The 17143-nt window shown below is 49.7% G+C and overlaps 1 protein-coding gene across 4 annotated transcripts in view; it reads left to right on the forward strand.

The window, feature by feature from the left end:
* UBE3A (ubiquitin protein ligase E3A) overlaps nucleotides 1-17143 on the forward strand; it is a 54582-nt gene that overhangs the window by 22231 nt on the left and 15208 nt on the right. For all 4 annotated transcript variants that reach the window (XM_053912379.2, XM_053912381.2, XM_045196420.3 and 1 more), the window contains 2 exons: nucleotides 5138-5442; nucleotides 7746-9007. In XM_053912379.2, the coding sequence (XP_053768354.1) occupies nucleotides 5138-5442; nucleotides 7746-9007 (1567 nt within the window). The remainder of the gene's footprint in view (nucleotides 1-5137; nucleotides 5443-7745; nucleotides 9008-17143) is intronic.

Raw genomic sequence — 17143 nt, forward strand, 5'->3', positions numbered from 1 at the left:
GCAGCGTGTCCCAGGCTGGGGACCTGCAGAGCAGGTGGGATAGGACCACGGGAGGCATGTGTGTGTGGGGCGTTGCCGCTGGAGTAGCTGAGTCCATGGCACTGGCGGTGGCCCCCCCGGGAAAGGCCGGGGGCCAGGCCAAGGTGCTGGGTCAGCTACAAAAGCCCAGGGGGTCAGAGGGCTGGTGGCTCAGTGTGAGAGAGACTGCCGTAAAGACACGTGACAACGGTCAGAGGTGGTGTGTTTATGATGCCGAAGGTCGTGGTCAGCTGACATTGAGGAGGTGCAGGGCCCTCAAGTTAAGAAAGTCAAGTGTTTTGGGAGCTTGTCTTGGATGAGGTCACTGTGCCGATGATGCCACCTGGGGCAGAACAGAGCCCTTAGGGTATGGGGATAAATTACCGGAGCATCGAGGGAGGGAGGAAGGCCCTCCGTGTGTGATTTCTTCTATAACACGCTTATTTGTAGGACTGCGTCGCTAACTCAGTCACAGACAGGAGATGAACGGGAAACACTGTCTTTTAAGTGAGGAAGTGCTTTTGAGTGTCTGCTTTAACTTTGCAAACTTGCTCCCCTCGAAGGTCTCCCTGGCTGTTCATTACAGACTCAGTGGGAAAAAGCACCCTTTTTAAGGGAATCTACTTAATTATAAAGCACTTGGTTTGTCTTTAGACAGTAGGACAAGTCAGTGAGAGGTGAGGGGGTGACAGGAAGGGTGGCCCAGCCCCTCCTGGTGTTTGGTTAGGAGTGGCAGACACAGTGTCACCAAACTTTGTCTTCTCTCTTTCTCTCCCCCCATCTTCTCCTCCCCTCCACCCCTGTTTCGTTTCTCCTTTAATTACACAGGGTCCGGCACATATACACCCCTGTTTTCTTACAAAATCATAAGCATGCCATTCTGTAACATCACATCGCACTCGGGCACACCATAGGACATTTGAGGGGGAAGGTTCGCATTAAAACCACACGTTATCACACTCGTGCTATTCCCCTGCCCAGCACGCTGCCGCGGGCCTGCCTCCTGCCGGGCCAAGTGTGGGGGAGGGCCTGCGTGTTGCCACACTGGCGTGCCCAGGGGACGGCAGAGGGGGAGGCAGTGCCGTCACATGGAAGTGTCCCTGGAGGGCAGAGAGCACAGCTCTAAATTAAGACTCAGGGAACTTTCCGTGAGGGCCAGGTGGGGTTTATTCCGGGCTCTGCAGGCTGCACAGCGTCAGCCCAGCCGCTCAGCTCTGCCGCTGGCGTGTGGGCACAGCCGTGGACAGTCTAGGGACGAGCGAGCGTGGGCGCTGACGTGTCACCAATGCTCTTCTCCCGACGTTCTCAGCCACTTCACATAGTGCAGGCCATTCTTGGCTTGCAGGCTCTACAAAGAGGGGCGGTAGGTTGGGCCCCGCCCTGTGATTCGGTGGTCGCGGCTGCTAGTCGTCCACGGAACTGTCCTTGGCCGTGTGCACGTGCGCCGCTCAGAGGTCTTCACAGGGTCTGAATTTGGTAGGGACACAGAACAGTGCACAGCTAATGCAAGGCTCGTGGGAGTAAGGAAAAAACACTTACTGTACTTGATCCCATGGGTAAAGGGAGGGTTTGGCATGGCCTCCTATCATTCCTGTCCAAGTGCGGACTCGGGTCCCGCGTTGTGGGGCCGGGAAGCAGGTCAGCCAGGGGCATCCTGTCCCCTTGCAGGGAGGCCAGCTCCCTGCAGGGTATCCCAAGCCCGGGTTTTGGAGTCAGGCCTGGGTTCCCATTCCTGTTTAGACACGTGGCTTGTCACGTGACTGCTGTGAGCATCGGCGGAGTGAGGGTTAATGCACCAATTCACAGATGGGGCTTGCTCTGTGCCAGGCAGTGTCCTGGGCACTTGGTCATGGACTCACTGAATCCGCTGCCAGCCGGGGCGTTTCCCCTGTGTAGCCTCATCGTAAAGAGGAGGAACTAAGGTGCTCATTTAAGGTCACCGAGTCCCTGCGTGGCCGAGCCGGCAGGGACACAGGAGCAGCCTGGCCTCTGAGTGGGAGCTCCACACTGCCGGGGTTCGGGCCTCCCGTGGCAGGGGCGTCCGCAGAGCACCGGGCATGCAGGTGGGCTGCAGGCGAGCCACAGACACGCTGGCTTCGGGAGAGCGCGGTGTGCATGTGCAACACCGGCCGGCGCGCCTAGGTGTGCAGCTCGAGTCATGGGCTTTCAGAAGCAGGTTTACCTTTTTCAGTTGTGTGTTGTTTATGGGATTTCTTTCATAGAAGTTTTCAGTGCTACTACTGAGCATTCATTTGGACCTGCATCAGCCTCTGTGAGACGGTGCAGTGGGAACAACTCCCACCGGGGAGCTGGAGGGCCCCCGGGCGACTGTTCTTGTCCTGGCCCAGCTCGCCTGGGTGTGTGATTTGCCCTCTAGGTTCTGTGTCCTCTCTTGGCCGCGGGCCAAAGATGCTCATCAGAGTCAGGGCGATAGATAACCTCTGCGAGGGTGTCGGGTGGTGCGTCTCAGATGTCATTGGGCATTTAACAGGTGGCACTGCCTTGCTCACCTCTCTGGCATAGAATGACCGCATGTAGGGCCGGATGGGAAAGTGGGCCTGTTCTGGGTCAGACAGCTGGTGGGGGTGGGGGGCGGCTGTCTCTTCACGTGGTCCTCGGATTTCTCACTCCTGTCCCAGGCTCACTTCCCCGTTCTCCCGTGTACATTACCTGTGTGACTGGGTTTTCTTTTTCTCTTGAGGACAAAACCTGGCATTTTTATTAGAAAATTAGCTACAGTGTTTTGGTATTTTGATTTTTGATAATTTTTCAAAAATCACGTGGGCAATTTAGGAAACCTTGAGGCCATGTAGTCATGTCCATGAAGTTTTAAAACCACTAACGTTTTTCCATTCCTGTTTATTAATTGCAAGTAGCATTTAATATGCAAGTGGCATGTTTATTGTAGAAGAAATCAGTTAGAGAGAGAAAGATACAAGAATGTAAAACCAGACGCGATTCAGTCCTGTTATGCAGAGAAGGCAGCGCCTAGCACGTGGAGATGGAAATGGCCTCACCCCACGCCTGCTGGCTGACTAGCCCCTCACCAGCGACGTGTGCGGAAGATGCATGCTCGCTCCCTGCCCAGTTCCCATCACGGTGATTTTCGTCCCGTTGTGTAAATGGTAGTCACTTAAGTCAACAACATCTGTCATTGGGCATGGGGATTTTTTCAGACTTCACAGAAACAATGAGTTTTTGCAAAATTGCTCGATAATTTCCTGTAAGTGGTGTCTATCACGGGTATGGTTCATTCTCTGATGCACTTGAAGACTTCCGATATGCGCCGTTTAGATGCTCACACTTCTCCCCCAGCCAGGAGCCCCACGCCTGCGCGGGGTCTCAGTGGAGAGCGCTCCCGAGGTTCGGGAGCCGTCAGCAGTGGCCTCCCCTTCTGTCTGGAAGAACGCCTAGTAGGGCGTCCGTCTTCCGGAGGCTCTCTTTCTTTCTGTGCTGGCCCTTCACTGTTTTGCGTAGATACACATCTAAAACAATATCACAAACGGGCTTATGTACAGCTACATGTAATAAACTGTCTCTTAGCTCATGTCTGTGTAGTGTTTAAGGGTTTCTGGGTTAGGGTTTTCTTTTTTCTCTCTCTGCATGCGGTGAGTGGTAATTTGCATGGGACATTTGAAAACACAAATACCGGAATGACTGGAATGTGTTTACAGTATTACTTTTTGTCACCTTGATAGCTGAGAAACAAAGGCCAACTTTTGAGGAAAAATTAAACTTACTAATGTTTCCTTCCCTTATCTACCGCTTATTTGCCTTGTGAGTTGTTCGTTTTGCCGTGATTAACAAGGTGTATCTCACAATGAACAAGATGCAAATTGTAATGCCAGTTGCCTTTAAGTCCTGCGTAGTAGTAATATAAATTTGGGAACGGTTTGGGAATTAGCTTTGGTGAATTTTTGTTTTTTTTTATGGTTTTGATTATTTGTAGTTTTTCTTCCTATGCATGTGAACCTGGGGACAAAAGGGTAGCTGTGATCGCTGCTTTGGACGCAGTAGGCTACTCTGCTGAAATTCTGGAGCCCCCATGCCAGAGAGAGGCGCGCAGATCCAAGAGCTGATTCACCATAGAGGTGGATAGTGTGGCCCAGCTTGACGAAGTTGTAATCCCTCCTCCACCATCGTTGCTAGCTCTGCGGGGACAGTAATGATGGAACTTTAGTCTGCCTACTTCCAGTTCACAGAGGAAGAGGGATGAATATGAGAAAATTCCTGTTGCTATGACATGAGATTAATGAAGAGGATGTTTTTTTAGAAATACATTTTATCGATTATGCTATTATAGTCCTATTTCCCTCCCCTTTATTCCTCTCTACCCTGCATCCCCCTTTCCACCAGCATCCCTTCCCTCAGTTCATGTCCATGGCTCCTACAGACAAGTTCCTTGGCTTCTCTACTTCCCATACTATTCCTAACCTCCTCCTGTCTATTTTGTACCTACCATTTAGGCTTCTTATTCCCTGTGCCTTTTCTCCCTGATGAAGTTTTAACAATACATTTTTGGTTCAAGATTGTATGATAACACAGTATCGGGTATTTCATTTATAAATTAATTTTTAAGTCCCTCATCTGGGAGGTAATGGGGGGGAGAAGGCATGGTTTCTGCCAGGCAGAAGTTCTGTGTTAACTATAAAGCAGGCATTTTACACACTGTTGAACGAGAATGGTGATAATACAAAGGAAAGCTGGATTGATACTTGAAATAAACTCTCATTTTCTTATTTTTAATCTTAAAGTGATAAAATACTAAATGTCTTAGCCCTAAGCCTTGTGATTTTCATCTGTTAGGATAACCAGTTTAACTCCATTTACCATCAGACAAGCCCTGCCCCGCCCTTTAAAACAAAAGAAAGCACATTCTGTTACAGCGATTTTGGTCAGTATTGGTATTCCTTACCGTAGTATCTTAGGAACTAGTGACCACATCGTGCCCCCCATTCAGAAAGTCCAGCGTCCATAGACATCTGTCCTGCGCCTCAGCTGGCACGCAGGCCCCGTCAGCGCTTAGCTAACTGGCTGGTAACTCGCTGACGCCTGTGGAGCCACGTCCCCGGGCGGCGCACTAATCCCTGTTGTGCTTGTTGTTTGAATGTCCGAACAGGAAGCGAGCAGCTGCAAAGCACCTGATAGAGCGCTACTACCACCAGTTAACCGAGGGCTGTGGGAATGAGGCCTGCACGAATGAGTTTTGTGCTTCCTGTCCATCTTTCCTCCGTATGGATAACAATGCAGCGGCTATTAAAGCCCTCGAGCTTTATAAGATTAATGCACAACTCTGTGATCCTCACCCCTCCAAGAAAGGAGCAAGCTCGGCCTACCTCGAGAACTCGAAAGGCGCCGCCAACTCCTGCTCTGACATAAAAATGAACAAGAAGGAGGGACTAGCAGCACGGAATGATTTTAAAGGTAAGCGGGCTTATTTCTGATGGGGAATTTGTGGCCGAAAACCAGACTGGGGGGGTCTGGATACTGTGTGAGGGTTTTGCTCGTGTGTCTTGTCTGATTGACTTCAGGACATGATGGCATAGTAGAGCCGGGTTTTATTTTTTTTAAGACCTTATTTATTTTTAGACAGAGGGGGAGGGAGGGAGAAAGAGAGGGAGAGAAAGATTAGTGTGTGGCTGAGCCCCCAGCTGGGGACCTGGCCTGCAACCCAGGCACGTTGCCCTGACTGGGAATCGAACCAACGACCCTTTGGTTTGCAGGCTGGTTGGTACTCAATCCACTGAGCCACACCAGCCAGGGTGGTCTTTCAATGGTGGTATAGGACAACTAGCAATTTAGTCAGTGATTTAACTATGTTTCACTGTTCTGATTGTTTCTCAGTAGGAACAGTTTCTTTCTTTGTTAATGGGTTCAATGGAACTTTGAAATACTTTCCACCAGGAAAAGTGTATTTGGTGGTAGTTAATCTCCTAGGCCAGGCCATGAAGCCTGTTGGAATATCGGAGCAGCTGGGCCAAGCGTCTGGCGTGAGTTGTGTGATCCCCCCCCCAGTGCTACACGGCGAAAGAGCAGAAAGGAAAGGAGGGGTGGTCTTGAAGGCAAGGGGAACTTGCGCTGGCTCCATGAGAAAGGATCTGTTTTCCCTCCAGTCCACTCTTCCTGCACCCTGCCCGCCCGCCCCCAGGGGTGCTGGCACCCGCACGCTGCCAGAGTCAGTGCCTGCCGGGTGGCAGTCTGTACCCAGGCCTGACTTTGCTTTCGGAGTGGTCCTGGATTCCCAAATTGTTGAAACCTTTTTTTTTTTTTTTTTTTTAATCCTCAACTCCAAGCTCACTTTCCCTCCATGAAGGTGGTCAGTGTCAGTCCAAACAAGACGACCGAATTTCCGGACTGGGCTGGGCCTCCCAGCAGTGGCTGTGTGGTAAAGGGGAAGCTTTTGGTTCAGGGCAGGTGCGAGCCAGAGAATGCCGCCGAAGCTTTGAGCACGTCAGTTGAATGAGGTTTGCCCTGACCAGCGCAGTGCGGTTGTCCTAGAGCTTGTATGCTTGCCACAGTAAAGCTGTTTACCTGGCTTCAGACAACTTCATCGCCATGAAATGTGGAGCTCTGTCCCGCGGGTGAGCTCCCACACGGAGGGCGAGGCCAGCCTGTGCAGGTCAGGACCGAGGGGCGGGTCGTCTTCCCTGTGGCGGTGTGCTGAGTTCCTGCGTGTCCATGGTGCCTCCACTAGTATACCTGCGCACATGAAACTCTGGAGCGCTGCCTCGCATTGGCGGTCCACCTCTCCCGGTCAGCTGAGCACTGGGTCCGGCGGGTGGTCACCGCGGGTTCCGTAGCCTCTTGGTGGGTCATCCAGCATCTGCCCTGCCGTAGGCTGGGGTAGAGTCGTGCCTCCCAGTCCCGCAGACGCAGCCACAGCCACAGCGGCCCTGCCGTCTCCATCGCGTGGCTCCCGCAGAGCCCGGGAGCGTCCTCTCGTTGGCCCGCAGGAGAGAAAGGGTTGGCCTGCAAGGGGCGCTGACCTCAAAAGGCTGGGAGTATGGGCTCAGGAAGGAGGGGAAGTGGATTTTGCTGACGACACAGTAGTCCGCCACAGTTGTCCGCCACAGTTGTCTGCGCACAGGCTGCCTCCTTCCCATGCTGCTGTTTCTGGTTCTCAACTCCTTCCTGGCACTCCGCGCGCTCCATGCCAGCCTCGGAGCTTACAGGAACGGGCTATTCCTCCTCGGTCACCCATGGGGCGTGCACCCTGGAAGGGATGTAGAGGAAGGCCTGGAGGGGAGGAGCTAGGTTTCACCCTGCAGGAAAGGAGGACGAGAGCTGTTTGTAACAGGATGCCAAGGGAACCTCCCCTCAGAGCTCGCCCTCTGGGTCCTGAGCGCAGACAGGGCGGTGCAGTCAGCGGGAGAGTTCTGCCCCAGAACGAGGGTGTGGGCAGTGTCTTGAGATGATGAACACGTGCTGTCTGGGTGCGTGTGTTCACACGTACAGTGAGTGTGAAAGCGTTTGAGCCCGTTACGGGCTGCGTGTGAGTGAGAGAATGTAAAAGACGGGTGAGTTTGTTGCTGTTCGCAGTCGAGATAAAAATAGGTAAACGTGATCTTTTGAATCCAAGTATTAGATACTTTTAAAAAAGCCGTGAGTCATAAATGGTGTCGAATGTAACATGTTTGGCTCTTTTACTTTTCCCTAGAACTTACTAAACCAAGTAAACACACATCTGTTCCGGAAATAAGTGTTCCCTTTCTCCCTCTGGTTCGCAGATGTGACTTACCTGACAGAGGACGTGGTGTACGAGATCCTGGAGTTATGCCGGGAGCGAGAGGACTACTCCCCGCTGATCCGCGTCATCGGCAGAGTGTTCTCCAGCGCCGAGGCGCTGGTGCAGAGCTTCCGGAAGGCCAGGCAGCACACCAAGGAGGAGCTGAAGTCCCTGCAGGGGAAGGACGAGGACAAAGACGAAGACGAGAAGGAAAAGGCCGCCTGTTCGGCCGCCGCCATGGAAGACGAGTCGGAAGCCTCTTCCTCGAGGAATGGCGACAGCCCCCAGGGCGACAGCTCGCAGAAGCCAGGCCCCGAGGACGTGTCTGTGGACATCGAGGCCGTCCGGAGGGTGTACACCCGACTGCTGGCCAATGAGAAGATAGAGACCGCCTTCCTCAATGCGCTGGTGTACCTGTCGCCCAACGTGGAGTGCGACCTGACGTACCACAACGTGTACTCCCGAGACCCCAACTACCTGAACCTGTTCATCATTGTCATGGAGAACAGGAACCTCCACAGCCCCGAGTATCTGGAAATGGCCTTGCCCTTGTTTTGCAAGGCCATGAGCAAGCTCCCGCTGGCTGCCCAAGGGAGGCTGATCAGACTGTGGTCCAAGTACAGCGCAGACCAGATCCGGAGGATGATGGAGACGTTTCAGCAGCTTATCACATACAAAGTCATAAGCAACGAGTTTAACAATCGGAACCTAGGCAACGAGAGGAACCTGGTTAACGATGACGACGCCATCGTCGCCGCCTCCAAGTGCTTGAAAATGGTTTACTATGCAAACGTTGTGGGGGGGGAGGTGGACACCGACCACAACGAGGAGGACGACGAAGAGCCCATCCCCGAGTCCAGCGAACTGACGCTGCAGGAGCTGCTGGGGGAGGAGAGGAGGAACAAGAAGGGCCCCCGCGTGGACCCACTGGAGACCGAGCTTGGCGTGAAGACCCTGGACTGTCGGAGACCACTCATCCCTTTTGAAGAGTTCATCAACGAACCACTGAATGATGTTCTAGAAATGGATAAGGATTACACTTTTTTCAAAGTAGAAACCGAGAACAAATTCTCTTTCATGACTTGCCCCTTTATACTGAATGCGGTGACGAAGAACCTGGGGTTGTACTATGACAATAGAATCCGCATGTACAGTGAGCGCAGAATCACGGTTCTCTACAGCTTAGTTCAAGGGCAGCAGCTGAATCCGTACTTGAGGCTCAAAGTCAGACGCGACCACATCATAGACGATGCGCTCGTCCGGGTAAGTCGGGCTGCTGCTTACAAGTCGGTACCGGATCTGATACCTGGGTGTTGCACCGCCATTCCATGTGTGCGTGCTGTCAGTGACCCTTTAAAAACATTGTGTGACATAGGGACACATGGACCTTTTTTTTTTCCTTGAGTTTTTGGGGGTGACAGTGGTTCATAAAATCACATAGGTCTCAGGGCTGTGGTTCTGTAATGCACCATCTGCATATTGTGTTGTGGGCCCACGCCCCCAGGTCAGGGCTCGTTTGGATATTTTTTTTTTAATTCTTTTTTAAAGATTTTATTTATTTATTTTTAGAGAGGGGGAAGGGAGGGAAAAGAGAGGAAGAGAAACATCAGTGTGTGGTTGCCTCTCGCGTGTCCCCCACTTGGGACCTGGCCCACAACCCAAGCATGTGCCCTGACTGGGAATCGAACCGGTGACCCTTTTCATTCTCAGGCTGGTGCTCAGTCCATTGAGCCACACCAGCCAGGGTTCCTTTAGACGTTTTTAAATTGTAAATGTAAGTGTTATACGTTAGTTGTTTCTCTGCAGCTTCATCCGTGTGTTCCACAAAGTATTGGTTGCCTTTTGTATTGATACCCCCCTCTTTGATAAAGAATAGATTTTCTAAATCTTGACAACCTACCCCAAAGTTTCTCCGCTCGGGAGAGAAGGGGATGTCGGGGAGAGATCCAAGCACAGGAGCTGGGGGGTGCGGGGAGAGGCAGGAGTGAGTGTGGCTGTCAGGTCTCAGCTGGGAGCGGTGCACAGGAAGCCACGTCATCATGGTGCGTGCTTCCCAAACCTTCACCAGGCAGGGTCCCAGCTGCATTGCTGCGGGGTCGATGAGGGGCCCGGGAGGCCCCGCACACTGCTCGCAAGGTCCTGCCGGGTCACTCAGAGCGTCCCCGTGCGTGGCTGCCCAAGGGGGGTGGTTTCTTCCCTCTTACATACCCACACGGGCCCCTCGAGACCTCAGCGTTGGTCGGACTCGTGGGAAAACAGCTACTTCATGAATCTTGCCGTTTAGGGTGCTGATTTCCGTCACCCCAGTCCAGGGCGGCAGAGCTGGGAGAAGACTGGGAATACAAGTGGCCACCTTATAGCGCCCTGTTTCCCCACGTGGGTTTCCTTGCTCGTTCCGTCCCCCCACAGAAAATAAGAATTTCAGTGCCCCCACTTAAGAAGGTGGGCCTGGCTGGAAAGCAGAAAGCAGTTGCCATCGTTGTGACAGAGTTTACACTTGTCATAGGGCACTTCCTTGGTCACAGGGTGCTACTGTGTTCACTACAGTAGATGGCCCTGGCGTTGCTGCTGCTTCGTCAGTTTCAGTAGCGTTCAGTGCATCCAAAGCTGAGAGACAGTCAGCCTTCTGTACGAACAAAGGAAGAGCACCCCAGGGCTCGGACAGGCATGAAATAGACATTCTTTAAACCCTTGCTACTCTCTGGTGCGTTTTCATTGCACTCAGGGGGGTTCTGAGCTACCTTCATATTGATGCTCGTGGTGACTCATGATCGGGCAGTGTGTTGGACGCACAGCGCAGTGGGTCAGGCCGGGACTGGGCTTTCATGGGAAGCGCGTGGGGTCTCTCTGTCCTGTCCCTTGTTCCCAGCCGCGCTGTGCCAGGGCTTGGGGAAGCAATGACATCATTCCGTGTGAGATTGAACCCAGAGGTGAAAGAAGTTGTCTGCTTTTTAAATGCGCTTTCTGCTCATGAATCTACTCAGCCTTATTATCCTCCCCTAGTAACGCAAGGTGAAGGACCAATAAAAGTTTGGGTACTTTTTCTCTACTTTATTCTGTTTGTTAAACTATCATCTAGGGTTTTGAGGAAGCAGCCCATTTTGGTTTTGAAGGCCTTCCTTTTTTAAGCAGGCGTTAGGGTAAAATGAACTGTGAGCTTTTAAACGGGCAGGGTTTTTTTAAAGTGAGTTCTATGTAATTATGTCAGAACCGAGTGTGGTGTGACCCGCTGTCTGTCCGCGGGCACTCGGTGTCTCTGAACTTGGCCATCACTGGTCCCCCAGTCAGTCCTGGCGCAGTGGCTGCTGGCTGGGCCAGACAGTGGTCCTGCTGGTGGGCTTCCCGGGCCACACTCAGCAGGCCCCGCTCCTGACTCCTGGCTTCCTCCCTTCCTGTCTTCCCTTTTTTTTTTTTAATAATGCAATCTGAAAAAATTAAGAAATAAGCATCAAATTGATGATTGCTTTTTTTTTTTTGAAATTCACAGCAGGTAGTAAAGTCATGGTATTTTAGCAACAAGTAGGTTGACAACAGAAAGTAGTTGAAGATCAGCCTTTCAGGCGGACTTTAAAAGCGCTGATGGATTTTAAACATCTTAGTCCCTAAGAATCTACTTGGCTGTTTTAAAGCTGCCTCCTCTGTTTTCTGTCAGTTTGGCAAGCAGACCTAGGGGCCACTTTCTTAGGGTCCGTTGATTTTGAACTGTGGAGTGGGGTCGGGAAGACAGGAGGAAGTGAGACACTTCTCAGTGAGCTTTGTGCTGGTAATGAACTAGTGATGCTGCAGGATCTAGATTTCAGGGGCTGGGAGGAGCCCTGGAATTTGTGGGCCCGTTCGTTTCCAAGTGAGGCCCAGAGAGCATCCACCACACCCGGGCCCAGCATAGAGTGCGCCCCTTTTTATTACAAAGTCTTTTCTCACGGACGCATAAGCCTGTCCTTCTGCAGCACAACCGTATCACACTCAAGCACTCTGTATGGCACTTAAGAATAAAACTACCCATCACCACACCCACAGTTACCCTACCAGTCACACTCAGGCGGGCGAGCCCTCTGCAGGGCCCTGTGCATGACCCCCTGAGCGTGTTAGCTGTTGGGTCTTGTGAGACCAACTAGCTTCGAAGGGGATCGGGGTGTAATGTCAGTTCATAATTACAGAGGTTTTTTTGTTTGTTTGCTTTTAACACCTGCACTGCTTTCATATTCCATGTCGCACATTGTTCCCCCTGGGGTTCTCAGCAGAGCTGTCTTTGGTGGCGACAGGAGTTAGTGATTATACCGTATTCCATGGAACCTAAGATAACACGGAGTGTGGGACATACTGCTATTTTATTACTACTAAAAAAAGAAAATGCCGTCCGTTCTACCGAATGGCCTGATTTCAGCGATGTTAGAATGTGCGAACAGAAAAGTGAACTTCAGAGTCAAGGAAACAGAAAATATAAGTTGTCTTTCTACGAAGAGCTAGCTCTGAGTCGTTTCAGAACTACCCTAGGCCCTGAAGTTGCTGGGCTACTTCCCCCAGGACTGATTTTCACGCCTTTTTTATTGCTGTTTCTAAGAAAGTAGTGCAGTGATAAACCTGAGCTAAGAGCCCAGCTTCCGTTGGCTGCAAACAGTCCTCAGGTGATGAGGTTGTTACAGTATTTTACTACCTGTAATCACATTCATCTCTGTGTGCGTCCTTTTAAAAGCAGGTAGTTGTTTTTCTTACACAAAACATTCTGAAGGGAAAGAGCGTGTAAAACAACTTTGCTCAGTTACTTTTGATGTGAGGAGGTTGAGAGTATGAGTACCTGGAAGAGGGTGGTATTTGCCATCTGGGAGGTGCCCCCGACCCCCTTCACATCTGAAGGGGAACTTTGTTCCAAAAAAAAAAAAAAGAAAAAAGCCAAACCAACCATGGTTCTACCCGAGACGCTCACACCAGGGGCTCTGCTGTGGGTGCCGGGAGTTTGCACTTTGGGTGGTGCCCCGGTGTGCTGGTGGTGCCTGACCACAAAGCCATCCCGGGGGGTGACTGTCGGCACGGTTTGTATGCACCCACTTCTTGAGGCCATCTTTACACACAATGGGCATGTGTGCAGGGTGTCAGAGCGTGGCTGAGGACCACAGGCAGAGGGTGGGGGCTCGTGGTGGGGTCAGGACCTCTGTGCCAGAATGTGGAGTAGGGATTGAAGGCCCAAAGAAATGGCTGAGAGGCACAAATGAAGGTGACAGGCACAGACGCAAAGCCCCACCCAGAGGCTCTGCTCTCCCCTCTCAGAATTGCTCTCCCAGCCCCCAACCGCCCCCTTGGCAAGTGGCACCCTGAGTTGTAGTTGAAAACACAGCTTGGGTCTTTGATTTATTGAGCTGCCTGCAGCACTTTCTATAATAAGACCGACCCGAGCTGCTCTGGGTGGTCAGTCCACATAGTCACTGTGCTGTGCTTGAAGCGACAGCCAGTACCATCCCTCACCTTCACTCTAATTGAAAGGAAGACCTCCACGCCCCGTTTGTGTCCTCAAAGTAGAGCGAGACAGTGGACTGGGTCTACGTAGATTCTCAGCACCCTACAGTAATTCTGACGGAGACGCCCGCCAGACTCCTCAGTATTGTGCACGAGGGAGACGAGGTGTGGGGGTCCGGCCTGCAGAAGCAAGTGGCAGGACTGGGAGAGCTCCGGGATTTAAGATACGAGAAACTCAGCTTCCTAGAGAAATGGCAACATCACACGTGTCTGGATAATCTAAACATCCTGTTCTAGTGCGCACTTGGAGTCCCCTCCCTAGCAGTGTGTGTGATCAGAGTCAGCCTAGTACATAACTGGTAACTGACGTGGCTTTGTCCAGCCCTTGTAGGGGTTCCGGTCGCCCTTCGGTCTTGGCCATTTTGTCTCAGCAGTGCCCTTAAGTTTCCATGGCATTTCCAGCAGTGCACGGGGATGGATCTGACATGGGGAATAGCCAGAATACTGTCAGGTTTAAACATGGCAAGTGTATTATTTTTTTTTTCTTTTTACCTTTAGAAAGAGTGGAGGGGAGGGAGAAAGAGAGGGAGAGCAACATCAATGTGTGTTTGCCTCTTGCGTACCTCTACTGGATACTCCGCCTGCAACCCAGGCCTGTGCCCTGACTGGGAATCAAATTAGCGACTTCCTGGTTCACAAGCCCACCTTCATACCCCTGGAGCCACAGCAGCCAGGGCTGGCGAGCGCATTTTTATATCGAGCTATTCCTCTCCACCTGATTCTGGGGATTTTTTGATATCATCGTGGCCACTTCAAAGTTTAGAAATTAGAAATTTTATCCAACAAGTGATGAAATCAAGAGTCCTAGAATGAAGAGGAAGTCATGTAAGGAAAAGGGGGGTTGTCACTGCACCCAGCCTACAGTTCGCTTTCCCCAGCAACTTGCCTTCTTGCCAGCCTCTGCGGCAGAGTAATACAGCACACACTCGGCTCCCAGAAAACCTATGTGTGGAATTCTAGGTGTCCGTGTTAGAGTAGTTCAATTCAACGATGCGTACAAATTCTTTTTCAGAATGTTCATTGACATATTTTTCCAATAATTTTCTGAGTATACTGCATTTGAGACAGTTTTTGATTTAATTGACATGTATTTATTACATAAAGTGATGTATTGATTCCTTTACAATTCTTTAATCTCCAGTTAACAATGGGTTGAAAGTGGTCATTTTTTAAGGAAAATAAAAAATGTAGTCTTACATTAATAATGGCCTTTGCCAAAACGCTTATAGCTAAATTTATGGTATATATTTGTTACGGCAATTAAATGTAATTTTTTTAAAAGACAGGACCTGTAAGCGATGAAGTATTTTTCAGACCTGCTTCTGAGGGTGATCCTGGGAAACAGCTCAAACTGGGAAATCCTGACCTGCAGAATGCAGCTGGCGCCTGTTTTTCAAATCATTATTTTTACACACCTTGATTTGAATAATCCTGATTCTAAAAATAATATATAATTAGCGTAAAAAAGTTAAGACACAGGAAAGCATGAAGAAGAAAATGAAAATCGCTCATAATTTCGGAAAAGACCACTCATCCCTGATGAGGCAGTGCAGTGAGGTGCCTGGGCCAAGCACCTGAGTGAGGTGCTGACCCTTCGTCACTCAGACGGGTACAGAGCACTAGGGACCTCCTAAGGCCGTGGTGGAGATTCAGTGAGGAGATGTATGTAGTGCTTGGAGCAATGCCCAGCACGTAGCTGCTGCGTGTTAGTGAGGTGTGGTTATTACTGGGACCTTTTTGTGCCTGTGTGAGAGTTGCTTCCTTTTTAATTGAGCCTGAGAAACATTTCAGAACCATTACAGTAAAAGTAACAATAACAAGAGCTAATTCTTACAAGACATCGTGCAGGGAATTCTTATAAGCGCTTCATATATCAATGTGATATGTAATTATGCTCATTTTACAGTTAACACTAGAGCAGGGAGAAAATCATGTTTGTAATTATCACAAGAATAGAACATATTGCCTTAAACCCTTTGGCACTAAGGTGGAGAGGCCCTGATCAGCGGGCATGTGCAGGCCTCCCGTGTTTTATAAAGAATGGAGGTCAGTGAGTGGGCTTTCGCTGTCCGATGAGGTGTCTCGAGCTGAAGGGGGTCTAGAATATGGGCTCTGGATCCCGGGGCAGTGCCTGCCCCACCAAACTCTTGGATTTATCTGTCCCAGCGACTCCCTCGTCAGGGTGAATGGGGAGGAGCTGTAGGAAGCTTCCTGAGTCTGGTGATCATTTTGGTCGCCTCTGAGTGCATGGCATCTGATGGGCAGGTTTGTAATTTAAGTGTGTAAGGCCACGAATGGGCATCGACTTGCAACCCCTAACGTCCACACCCCTTACGTCCAGAAGGCGGGGGGCTAAAGGCCACGCGGGAGGCTGGCCTGACCAGTGAGCCGTGTTGGAGCTAAGATGGAAATTCTGAGGTGGTCACCTACGTCTTTAGTCTGTGCCTTGAAACAAGTTTCCATCTGGAATTTTTTTTCCCCCCAAGGTTATTTTCAAAACTTGGGACTGTGCTCTAAAATCACATTTCGCATCTTTTATTGAAAGAGCTAAGTTGTTTTAAAAGGTTGTAATTTGCCTGCTCATATATTTCTGTTACGCCTTCACAACTTCTTTGCCATGTGAGGAGTATTATCATCCACTTTTGTGGATGAAGAAGTGGAGGCTTCACAGAGTTCCCTGATAAAAGTTTAAAGGGTAAAAGTGGTTAGAGTATCCTGCCTCGCCTGCCCACAGCACTGTCTCAAAGATGAACACCCTGGCACAGATGGGCAAGTGGTGTTTCTAGAAGTAGACGTTAGGTACCCGTGGCCTCTAAATGCACAGAATCCAAAAGTTGCGGATTTCCAGAAAATCATTTCGGTCTTTGTTCTTAAAATGTTTCTGTAAGCCCTAGTAAGAGGTGGTGTACATAACATCCCAGTACACGCGTGTTTATCTTGTATGTACCATTGAAGCCACAGTTTCATGAACAGTAGATGCCCTTACTGTGTGGGGTACATTCTGCTTCCCCCTGTCCCACTGTAGGGGGCAGTTTGAAGAACAACGATCTGGGGCAAGTGGCCTGATTCATACTCGTATATCATTTTATTTTGTGTATGTATTATTTTACTTATAGACACAGTATACTGTCAAAACTATTGCTATTAATCTAAAGTAATTATATTATATTAGGGCTATGTCTATTCCAGTGATATTTGCATTGCTCAAAAATATTGTTTGGAATAGTTGCCAATAAATCTGAGCACCCTTAAGTACTCTGTTTTGGCAAATTTTCTAAATTCTTCGAAACAGGCAGAAGGCCTTCAAAGTTGATTTAGTAAGTAAGGTGGACGTTCAGTCAGGTGTCTGTTAGGTACATAAATTGCAGTATAAATATTTCACATTAGAATCTGGCGTGATTTGATGATTCATCTCATGACATTCATTATTCTATAGATATAAAGAAATCAAGAAAATAACTGGTGAAGATTTATAGTTGAAATGGTGGAAAACCCTAAGAGGAAGGATATGAGCAAGTGGACAAGTGTTCTAATCCACAAAAAGTTGTAATAAGCCTTGTAAGACATCATCAATGGCTTCCTTATTCATTTTTAATTGCAATTTTTATGGTTTAATGTATTAGAGTAAAAACAAGAATTAAGTTTTAATACAAAAAACTACACAGGGCACAATTTTGAGGTCAATCAGTCACAAATTTTGCTGACAACCCTGTAGCCCAACTTTCTTACATAGGTAACAGAAAAGCTGATCCTGATTTTCTACTATCTGCCAATTTCCTAAGTTAGAAAGTAACCCTTTTAATATTCTATGACAGTTCCATTTCTGTCCTATTTTCCCATCTTTCAGACTAAGTCTTGCTCTTCACTGGGTTTTTACCACTTTTTTTT

Source organism: Desmodus rotundus, chromosome 10, assembly GCF_022682495.2.
Source record: "Desmodus rotundus isolate HL8 chromosome 10, HLdesRot8A.1, whole genome shotgun sequence".
Taxonomy (NCBI): domain Eukaryota; kingdom Metazoa; phylum Chordata; class Mammalia; order Chiroptera; family Phyllostomidae; genus Desmodus; species Desmodus rotundus.